Source organism: Tupaia chinensis, unplaced genomic scaffold, assembly GCF_000334495.1.
Source record: "Tupaia chinensis unplaced genomic scaffold, TupChi_1.0 Scaffold000116_2, whole genome shotgun sequence".
Taxonomy (NCBI): domain Eukaryota; kingdom Metazoa; phylum Chordata; class Mammalia; order Scandentia; family Tupaiidae; genus Tupaia; species Tupaia belangeri.
The window spans coordinates 40819-51482 of NW_006159581.1; the positions used below are offsets into that span (position 1 = coordinate 40819).

Here is a 10664-nt window from a genome sequence, read left to right on the forward strand (position 1 = left end):
GACCCTGGTGGAGGGAGGTGCTGGTGGGAGAGGGACGGTCCTGGGAAGGGGCTGGAGGGGGGTAGATCGAAGTGGATGGAACGTGGACGATCTGGGTTGGATTAGGCTGAGAGGACTGGGGAGAGCGGTGGGCAGTGCAGCAGGAGGATTTGGAGTGGAAGGGCACATCTGGAGTGTGTGGGGGTTGGGAGTTGCTGGCTCTCCCTCAGCTCTGCCATCTCCCCGGCTCCCTAGCTGGCGCTGCGTGGACCCCCTGGCCCCATGGGATACACAGGCCGCCCTGGACCCTTGGTGAGTGTGTGGGGTATTGGAGTGGAGGAGCCTGTACTCACACATGGGGGGATGGACAGTTCTGGAAAGGAAACAGATCGAAAGCTGTCTTGCTCCTTTGGGGGAGGGCTTTGAGGTCCCCGTTGGGCGTGTCTTTCAGCATGACTGTCCTCTTCTCTCTCACAGGGACAACCTGGTAGCCCTGGCCTGAAGGGAGAATCTGGAGACCTCGGCCCTCAGGTGACTGTCCCCTCGGCCCTATGTCTGACTCCCCAGCCCAGGGCCTCCGCTGCTCTCTGTGCCCATTCACTGCCTGCCTCTCTCCTCACTAGGGCCCCAGAGGACCTCAGGGCCTCACAGGCCCTCCGGGCAAGGCTGGGCGAAGGGTGAGTGCCCAGGGCTGAGGTGGTGGTGGAGCGGGGAGGACTGTGGCCCGCTTGCTGACTCTACCCTTCCCCTGCAGGGCCGAGCGGGTGCCGACGGAGCCCGAGGGATGCCAGGAGAGCCTGGGGTGAAGGTAGGCAGCTTGGGCCCCTGGCTGATGCCTGCAGCTCCCAGCCCCATCTGGGCTCACCCATGTTCTGGGGATGATGGCATTCCCAGAGTCCCCTCCCCGCTCAGGACACAACGGGGAGCGGTGGGTGGGAAAGGCTGGGGCTCACTCTGGCTGCTCCCCTTCCCCCAGGGTGACCGAGGTTTCGATGGACTCCCAGGCTTACCTGGGGAGAAGGGACATAGGGTGAGTACACGGGGTGGGGGCTGTGGGGGTTCTTCTGTGGAGGGAGGGCGGGAGAAGCCCACCAGCATCTGGCCGTCCCAGTTGGCAAATCAGCGAGGGCCAGTGCCACCTCTGCTGGGGCCTCTGCGGCTCTTCTCACCTGTGCCCCACTTTTCAGGGTGACAATGGTGCCCAGGGCCTTCCCGGGCCCCCCGGTGAGGATGGAGAGCGGGTAAGCTGTGGCAGGGCTGGGGCTGGGTGCAGGAGAGGCCTGGCAGGCGAGGCTGCTTCACCACGGGCTCCTCCTCCAGGGCGACGACGGGGAGATCGGGCCTCGGGGGCTGCCTGGAGAGTCGGTGAGTGTCTGAGGGGTCAGGGCAGGGTGGGGGAGGCAGGGGAGGGACGTGGCCGCTAACAGCACACATTTTCTCTAACCCATTCATGTTGTCACCCCAAATGCAGGGACCTCGAGGCCTCCTTGGCCCCAAAGGCCCTCCTGGTATTCCTGGGCCTCCGGTAAGTGGCTCCCTGACTTGCAGCCCCGACTTTGACCTCTCCTCCTCCCATGAGCTCCCCTACTCTCCACAGCCCTGTTTTAGCCTTCACCCCTGGATGCCCTGGGAGGGTCGTGTGGTGCAGTGCACCAAGGACTCTGAGCAGAGCCAAAACAAAAAAAACCCTCAAGAAAAACAAAGCAAAACCCCACAAGGCCAGAGACCCACAGCCCCACGCCCTACGGATCTGGGCCTGCTGTTTGCCTTGGTCTGGGATGGACTAGAGGTCTGCCCGCCCACACTCTGGAGTGGCCGGGCCTCTGAGAAACCACAGGCCCTGCAGGCCGCCCCACGTCCAGCCCCCTCATGCCCCTCTCATGTTTCAGGGAGTCCGAGGCATGGATGGTCCCCACGGCCCCAAGGGGAGCTTGGTGAGTGCTGGGCACGGAGACCTGCCCTGACTCTGTGTCCCGGAGCCCTGGTCCTGGTTGCTTGCTCTTTGACCCCTGCCTGCTTCCTGCCCCTGCCCTCTTGGCTTTTCCTGTGGGGACTCGGTTCTCTGTCCCGAGTCTTTCTGTCCCCATTTCCTTCTGACTCCTGCCTGGTCACCTGTCTCTAGGGACCCCAGGGCGAGCCAGGACCTCCTGGGCAACAAGGCACTCCTGGGACCCAGGTGAGTCATCCTGCTCCTCCCCCGCGCATTTTTAGTGACTTCCCCTGAGCTTCCACAGACCCCGGTGGAGACTGGAAATGAAGGGTCCCAGGGCTTCCTTGCTCATGGTCTGAATGGGAGGCTGGTGAGGAGAGAGGCCCACCCCTGAGAGGCCCTGTGATTCTCTCCCTGTGTAGGGTCTCCCTGGGCCCCAGGGTGCCATTGGTCCTCATGGAGAGAAGGTAAGTGACTAAATGATTTGGGGGTGGGGGCCTTGGGTGGGGTGGGGAGGGCTCTGTCTGTTGGGACTTCCGCAGCGTGTTCAGGCCTGGTCTCGTCAGCGACCCTGAGCCTCCTTGTCTTCCTGCAGGGCCCTCGAGGGAAACCAGGGCTTCCCGGTATGCCTGGCTCGGACGGACTCCCAGTGAGTGGGCCCCTGCCTCTTTTATTTATCTTTAAGAGAGAGGGAAAGGGAGCAAGCACCCCTCAACAGGGCATGCACTCCCTGCTTCATTTCTCCAGCCTGTGGAGATTTGGGGCACCCGTGCACATGCTCCCAGTGTGTTTCAAGATGCTGGGGCTGGCATTTGAACCGTGGTCGGCCATGAGGGGTCTGGCTCCTTCAACCGGCAGTCCATGGGCTGGCCCAGAGTCCCCACCTCTCAATGCGAGATCCCCTCGCCTTCCCCCAGTGCATGACCTCCAGGGCCTGGCAGGGGCCATCCATACGGGAGTCCCTTGCTCTGGAAGGTCACTGGGGGGTACCCATCCATGGTCAGTTGGCTTCATTAGGTCACAGGGATCTAGGGCTTAGGTGAAGTGAGGGAGGGATGCAGAGAAGGTGACAGGGGCCAGCAGTCACATTCTCCATCCCCTTCCTACAGGGTCACCCTGGCAAGGAAGGTCCCCCTGGAACCAAAGGAAACCAGGTGAGATGTCCACACCTCCTCACTCCCTGAAGGAGCCCTGAACCCTCAGGGTTTCCCTATCTCGCCATTCCCACAGCTCCGACAGAGCTCTCAGTCCCATGTCTGGCAGCCCTACCCAGACCCCAGTGCCGCTGCCTCCATCTCTCCCACTCCCAGAGGCCGCCTTCTGAACGCCCCTCGTTCTATTTCCAGGGTCCGTCTGGGCCTCAGGGCCCCCTAGGGTACCCAGGACCTCGAGGTGTCAAGGTAACCGATTACCAGGCTGGGAGATGAAGGACTGTGGGTAGGAGAGTGAGTTGGGTCTTAGGAGCTCGGGCCTCCCAACCCGGCCTCTACTCCTCATGGCTCTCCGTCTCTCCGTTTAATCCTAGGGCGTGGATGGAATTCGGGGTCTCAAGGGCCATAAGGGTGAAAAGGTCAGCACTGAGCCCAGCTTCCTGCCACCCCCGTCTTGTCTTGCATGCCCTGCCCACCTCTTGGCCTCACTTCCGTCCCTCCAGCCTCCCCAGATTGCCCTCTGGCTCCTAAAGCCACCCTCCACCCACAAGCTCTGAACCCTCCAGCTTAACCGCCAGCCCTCCACCATCTGAGGTGTCCTCTCATCTCCGTCTTTCTCAGGGCGAGGATGGCTTTCCAGGGTTCAAAGGTGACATAGGTGTGAAAGGTGACAGGGTGAGTAGAAACCCCCACACTGGTCCCCAACTCCACGTCCTAATGACCCTCCACTTTGGAGTCCCCAAGAGCCAGCCTAATCACGCGAGACCTCCAGTGCTGTGCTCCCTTTAGAGCCTGAACCCGGGGATGACACCCATGACCTGTCTCACTGTCCTTCCAACCCTAACCCTCCCTGCCTCGGTGGGGCTGCCTACCCTGCCATAGCGTCTGGGCCCCTGCAGCCCCACTTGTCCCCTCAGGGCCCAGCCCCGACCTCCAGGCCCCAACACTCACCCCTCCAACCCTCTCACTCAGGGCGAGGTGGGAGTCCCTGGATCCAGGGGAGAGGATGGCCCCGAGGGGCCGAAGGGACGCACTGGACCCACCGGAGACCCTGGGCCCACTGGGCTCATGGGCGAGAAGGTGATGGCGATGCGGGGTCTGTGCCCGGATCAGGGGGATGTGGTGGGATGGCGGCCCGGCTGCCGGGGTGGCCGGAGTCACGGAGTTGGCTGAGGACGGCGTGCACTAATTATGGTCCCCTCTGTGCACACACCAGCAGCCCCTGCCCCTGATGGGCTGAGAGGGGCTATAGAGGTGTGAGGAGTTTGGCGGAGACCAACAAAGCATGGGGAGTAAGTAACTGGAGGTGCGGGGTGGAGTGACATGTGCAGAGCCAGCCTGGAGGAGTTCAGAGGGGGGCTGCCAGCTCAAACCCCGGGCACTGAGCACTCGCCTGTGCAGGCTCCTCCCACTTCATTTTGCACATGAATTCTTTTTTTTTTTTTTTTTAAGGGTTTTTGCCATAGGGCACACATGCTCCACAAAGAAAGGCAGAGAGAGAGAAAGTGAGAAATCGCTCCCCAGGGAAATGGCCACCTGCAATGCCTGCTCCTCCATTCTATCGGGATTTGAGGCAGCACACACACAAACCTGGTGTGATTTTGAAGCCACCAGGTCTGGGAATTGAACATTCGTGGGCCACGTGGGAGTCCAGCTCCTTAACCACTACGCCACCTGCTGGCCCCTGAGCTTTTTGCAGAGGCACAAGGATGCTGAGCTGTGTCAGTGCCATGGCAGCAATAGGCAGAGCCTGGGTTCAAGATGAAGCAGTCCAGGGACCAGCAGTTGGCGTAATGGCTATGTCGCTGGACTCCCATGTAGCTGACTGTGGTTCGAGTCCCGGACCCAGTGACTTAAACTCATGCCGGGCACGTGTGCGTGCGTGCCCAAGATCCCAAGAGGAGAATGGAGGAGAAGGGATCGCAGCATGGCCATCCCCCCTTGGGGGGTGATTTCTCGCTTTCTATCTGTCTGTCTTTCTGGTGAGCACATGTGCCGTATAGCAAAAACCTCTCAAAAAAAAAAAAAAAAAAAGACTAAGCAATCTAGCTGCAGAATCTCCATTCCCGACTACTGCCCCACAGTCCTGGAGCCCGAGGAGGGAGGGGTGGTGAGCATGAGCAAAGGGGCTGAGGCCCAGGGGACCAGGACTAGGTGCTGGGAAGGGTGGCACTGAGGCTGGCAGGTGGGCACAGCTGACACAGGGACCCTGAAGGACTCGATGCAGTTGCAGACTGTAGTCTCCAGACCTAGGAGGCAAGGCCCCCCTGAGAGCTTGGGAAAAGCCACTCCAGGAAGGACAGACTACAGAGGCCAGGCAGCCTGAGGGCAAGGGAGGAGGGGCCAGTGCTCGAGTTTGGGGGGAGCGTTGCTGAGAGGGGGGCTGTCTCCCCTCTCAGGGCAGGGTCCCAGGCATGGAGAGGCACTGCTGGCTCCTCGCACCTAACTGCCCCCGTCTCTCTGCAGGGCAAGCTGGGTGTTCCTGGTCTACCTGGTTACCCCGGACGCCAGGGTCCCAAGGTGACGTAATGCCCCTTCTGTGCCCCTCCTCCTGTCCCCTGTGAATTTAGTTGACCCCATTCTGCGGATGAGAAAATAGGGGCCCAGAGGGTTTGTCCAGGGCCACCTCGTTATGGGCAGAGCCCAGGTCTCCCTCGCCGCTGTCCCCATGGCCTCTCCTGACCCCTGTTAGCCCTTCCTTAGCCCTGTCGGTTGCCGGTTGCGACTTCTCAATTTCCCCATCTCCATCCTCACCAGGGGTCCCTGGGATTTCCTGGTTTTCCTGGAGCCAGTGGAGAGAAGGGAGCCCGGGTAAGTGGGGGGCAGGGAGAGGGCGTGGGGGCTCAGAGGGGGCTCTGTGGGGGACCACGCCCTGTGTGGGGAGCCCTGCGCTGGGTGATGTTCTTTCTACTTCATTCCCACCAGGGCCTGTCAGGGAAATCGGGACCTCGGGGAGAACGGGGCCCCACGGTGAGTGCACAACTGACCGAAATGGGAGGCCAAAGACCTGAAGGGGTGCATTTGGGGGTTTCTGATGACTCTTCTCCCTTCTCTGCAGGGTCCACGTGGTCAGCGGGGACCCCGAGGTGCCACTGGGAAGTCTGGTGCTAAGGTGAGTGGTCCCTGCCAGGCTCCGTCTGCCCTGTGTCCTCTGAGCCCTGGCTCTCCCTTGGTGCCCTCTGACTTTGGGGTAGTGAGAAGGCAGCTCCCCTTACTCTGTTTCCCCCACAGGGGACGTCTGGTGGTGATGGCCCCCATGGGCCTCCTGGAGAGAGGGTGAGTGGACTGAGTCTGCGGGTCTGTCCCTGGTGCACTCAGGGAACCTGAGGGGAGCATCCCCCCACCCCAAACACATACACCGTGTCTCCCTTCTCCTGACTCAACCCACCTCTGTCTCTAGGGTCTCCCTGGACCTCAGGGCCCCAACGGATTTCCTGGCCCCAAAGGGCCCCCGGTAAGTTGACCACTGACCTCCGACCCACCTAGTTCTCTGAGTTCTTCCCAGCCACCTCCCCAGCCTAGGGTTCGCCTGACACCTGAACCTCTTCCAGGGCCCCCCTGGGAAGGACGGGCTGCCAGGACACCCCGGCCAGAGAGGAGAAGTGGTGAGTGATGCCCTGGCCACCCCCTCTCCGTGGTCCCTGGAGGCAGTTCTGGCAGAGGGGAGCATGCCCAGTGCTGTTCAGACGGGCCCAGGGCTGGGGTGACTGCCCTGATGGCCACCCTCTCCCCATGGCCCCTGGAGGCCCACAGGGCAGTTCTGGCAGAGGGGAGCATGCCCAGTGCTGTTCAGATGGGCCCAGGGCTGGGGTGACTGCCCTGACCTCAGGATCCTGGGGTGCCCCGCAGCACCGTGCCTGCTCTGACCACTCTCCTCTCTCCTCTCTCAGGGCTTCCAGGGGAAGACCGGCCCCCCTGGTCCCCCAGGAGTGGTGGGACCTCAGGTAGGTGTGCTGGCAGGAGACCCTGGGCTCATCTGTCTGCCCCTCTGACCTGGACCCCTGTGGCAGGAGTCAGTGGCGGGGTGGGGGGCAGGGGTGTTGTGTGAGATTTGGGGCGGGTCCTGTTCAGTCTGTTCTGGGGCCTGCTGTCACATCCTTGCTGCTGTGAGAAGAGGCAGCTCCCCAACAGCTACACGAGTTCCCATGCTGGGGAAGGGGCACCCAGCCCCGGCCCAGGAGAGCCCCCGGAAATTTGCCAGTAGCTTCGGGGTGGGGTCACAGGGCTCTGGAGGGTAATTCAGGGTGGCCAGGTGGGCTGTTTGGCAGCAGAAGGATGAGGGGTCTGAAAGTGGGGACTCCTGGCTTTCCCTAGGGAGCTGCAGGAGAAAGCGGCCCCATGGGGGAGAGAGGTCACCCCGGCCCTCCAGGGCCTCCTGGAGAGCAGGGACTGCCTGGGACAGCTGGCAAAGAAGGGACAAAGGTCAGCGAGGGGCTGGTGTGTGTGTGTGGGGAGGGACGGGAGACTCGGAGTCTGGGGGCGGGGTGCTGATGGGGATGGGTGACTGGGAATTCGAACTGGGGCAGTGATCTCTGCTCAGTTTGGGGGCATGGCTGTGGTTCACCACCTCTCCTTCCCTTTTAGGGTGACCCTGGTCCCACCGGGGCCCCAGGGAAGGATGGCCCTGCTGGTCTGAGGGGTTTCCCAGGAGAGAGGGGCCTCCCGGGCACAGCGGTGAGTGTGACTCCCACACCTGACCACCTGAAGCCATCACACACATCCTGACACCCCGTGTCACCCCCACTCCCACCCCTCTGAGCCTGGCGCCCCGCCCAGCCCTCGTCTGTCCCTGCACACCTCCTGGAGCCCCGTCCCTGTGACACCCACCTTCTCTCTCAACTGCTGCCCCAAATCTCTGCTCCTCAGGGTGGACCTGGTCTGAAAGGAAATGAGGGTCCGGCTGGCCCCCCTGGGCCTGCAGTGAGTCTGGGGTCCCTGGGCAGCGGGAAGGAACTGGGGAGGGAGTGGGTGAGCCTTGGGCCTGGACAGGGGCTGTGGGCGGGGCAGAGGGAGTCTGGGGTTGGCCAGTGGCTCTGGTTGCAGCCTTGGCTCCCTGGAACTGGGGTCAGGGTCCTCTGGAACGGGCAGGCTGGGGTCTTCTTCCTGGGGGTCTGACTCCATTTCTTGTCTCAGGGCTCCCCTGGGGAGCGAGGTGGGGCAGGATCAGGTGGGCCCATTGGCCCCCCAGGGCGCCCAGGCCCGCAGGGGCCTCCTGGAGCTGCAGGAGAGAAAGGTGTCCCGGTGAGTGTGGGGCCCTGGGGAGGGGTCCCGGGGAAGGGGCTGTGGGCTAGGGGTGGTGAGCTGTGGAGGGTTTCCCATGGGGGAGTCTGAGAGTGGGGGTGACCTCCAGGCCACAGCTGTCCTCCGTTTCCCACAGGGTGAGAAGGGCCCCATTGGTCCCACTGGCCGTGATGGGGTGCAGGGCCCCGTTGGGCTTCCGGGTCCTGCTGGGCCTCCAGGTGTGGCCGGAGAGGATGGAGACAAGGTGAGATCTCTGCTGTGGGCGTGATCCCCGGGCCTGACCTGTCCTCCCAGCCCTCCTCCTTTCTCTAATTCCTCACCGGCCTTCCCCACCCAGGGCGAGGTGGGAGACCCCGGACAGAAGGGCACGAAAGGAAACAAGGGCGAACACGTGAGTGTCCAGGACCTTGACCTCTGACCTCCTGGCCTTTAACCTGTCTCCTGTCTGGGTATTTCTGACTCCTCTTTCTCCACTAGGGCCCTCCTGGACCCCCAGGGCCCATTGGTCCTGTGGGGCAGCCTGGAGCAGCGGTGAGTGGCCCCCCACCCCAGCCAAGGCCCTGGCAGCCTCCAGGTTGCCCTCAGCTCCCCTCTGGCCTTGTGGGTGGGGGTGGGCTCTGGGCCTGGTGCCCAGCCTGGTGTGGGGATGTGGATCAAGAGCACCGGGCCCATGCCTGTCTCTGTCTCTGCCTCTGCCCAATCCCCCCAGGGAGCAGATGGGGAGCCTGGAGCTCGGGGACCCCAAGGACACTTTGGAGCCAAAGGCGACGAAGGAACAAGGGGATTCAATGGGCCCCCAGGACCCATCGGCCTGCAGGTGACCCGGGGGTAGGGAGAGCGGCAAGAGGAGAGGTCACGATGGGGCCGGTGTCTGCCCTGACCCTGCAGCAGCCCTGATGAGGCGCGTGGGATCCGAGGGGCGGGCGCTGTGGGCCGAGGGCCACGCTCGGGGCAGTTGGTCACCCGCGTCTGTGAATGCTTGCACAGGGTCTGCCGGGCCCCTCCGGGGAGAAGGGAGAAACAGGAGACGTGGGGCCTATGGTGAGTGTGACCCTGTGGGCCCAGCCCGGCACCCCTCACCCTGCGGCCCTGCCCATCCCCTGCACACTCCCTGGCCTGCGGCCCTCCTCCTTGCCCAGCACCCCATCACCCAGGGCCCCATCCCTGCCTGTCCGCTGCACCCTTTCTCCCCCTTCCCTGGCTTGGGATCTCTGGTATCTTTTCCCCCCAGGGACCACCTGGCCCCCCAGGACCTCGAGGCCCAGCTGGACCCAATGGTGCTGATGTGAGTCATCTCAGTCCTCGTTCCCTCAAACCAGTGTGGCCAGTCCCCTGCCCCCGCTTCCCCAGACCATATGCTCTGGCGTCCCCCCTGGGGAGGCCTCCTGCTGTGTCACTGTTGTGACCTCCGGGCCATCATGTGGGCTCTGCCCTGGGAATGGCACCTCTAAGGGGTCCCCTAAGGTGATCCCTATTTCTGTTCCTCTTCCAGGGCCCTCAAGGCCCCTCAGGAGGTGTCGGAAACCTGGGTCCCCCTGGAGAGAAGGTAACTGGGAAGGGGGCAAATGGACCAGTCTCGAGGGTGGGGTGAGGGTGGGCTTCTGCCAAGTCTGGTAGGGAAGACAACAGAGAATGAGATACGGGCATATCAGGATGGCTTTGGGGGAAGGGGAAGGAGGTGTAAACCCCCAATCTCTCTGCAGGGGGAGCCAGGAGAGTCAGGGTCTCCAGGGGTCCAGGGCGAACCAGGTGTCAAGGTGAGTGATGGCTCTGAGGCCCCACTCCCAACCCCCTTCAACCCCCTTGACTGCACCCCCACTTTCCTTGACCTCCTTGAACTGAACTCTGCATCCCAGGGGCCTCTGCTCCCCGCCCTCCTCTGCGGGCCACAGCTCTGGGTCTGAGTGAGCCCCGACACCCTTTCCTTGAAGGGTAGGCCCGACCCTCTACGAGTGCCCCATTGTCATGGGGGTGGTTGGGAGGTCTTGGAACCAGAAGCTGAATCCCTGGTCTCTGGCACTCCCTTGGGACTGTCTGTGACCTCCACTCATTTCCAGGGTCCACGCGGGGAGCGTGGGGAGAAAGGAGAGTCGGGGCAGCCCGGAGAGGCGGGGCCACCAGGGCCTAAGGGCCCCACAGGCGATGATGGACCCAAAGGGAACCCTGTGAGTTTGGGAGGGGTGTTAGGGGGCTGTGAACAGCAGACCTGGAGATAGGGGTGTGTGGAGGCTGGGGGGCCTGAGTCAGGGGTGCCCAGGAGGATGGCTCTGGGAATGGGGTGTCCTGGGAGGCGTGCATTGGGTCTAGGAGCAAGCGAGAGTGAGATACGCTCTGGCTGGTCCCCTGAAGCATTAGAAGACATG

The 10664-nt window shown here is 62.9% G+C and overlaps 1 protein-coding gene across 1 annotated transcript in view; it reads left to right on the top strand.

Moving 5' to 3' along the window:
- The window catches only part of COL11A2 (collagen type XI alpha 2 chain), a 40071-nt gene that overhangs the window by 18383 nt on the left and 11024 nt on the right, over window positions 1-10664 (top strand). The window contains 38 exon segments of the mRNA XM_014586180.1: window positions 106-291; window positions 457-510; window positions 603-656; window positions 734-787; window positions 956-1009; window positions 1167-1220; window positions 1300-1344; window positions 1451-1504; window positions 1869-1913; window positions 2102-2155; window positions 2332-2376; window positions 2505-2558; window positions 3019-3063; window positions 3256-3309; window positions 3435-3479; window positions 3682-3735; window positions 4033-4140; window positions 5527-5580; window positions 5818-5871; window positions 5986-6030; window positions 6119-6172; window positions 6292-6336; window positions 6461-6514; window positions 6612-6665; window positions 6951-7004; window positions 7375-7482; window positions 7645-7734; window positions 7927-7980; window positions 8194-8301; window positions 8438-8545; window positions 8639-8692; window positions 8779-8832; window positions 9011-9118; window positions 9289-9342; window positions 9533-9586; window positions 9794-9847; window positions 10005-10058; window positions 10359-10466. Of these exon segments, the coding sequence (XP_014441666.1) occupies window positions 106-291; window positions 457-510; window positions 603-656; window positions 734-787; window positions 956-1009; window positions 1167-1220; window positions 1300-1344; window positions 1451-1504; window positions 1869-1913; window positions 2102-2155; window positions 2332-2376; window positions 2505-2558; window positions 3019-3063; window positions 3256-3309; window positions 3435-3479; window positions 3682-3735; window positions 4033-4140; window positions 5527-5580; window positions 5818-5871; window positions 5986-6030; window positions 6119-6172; window positions 6292-6336; window positions 6461-6514; window positions 6612-6665; window positions 6951-7004; window positions 7375-7482; window positions 7645-7734; window positions 7927-7980; window positions 8194-8301; window positions 8438-8545; window positions 8639-8692; window positions 8779-8832; window positions 9011-9118; window positions 9289-9342; window positions 9533-9586; window positions 9794-9847; window positions 10005-10058; window positions 10359-10466 (2481 nt within the window).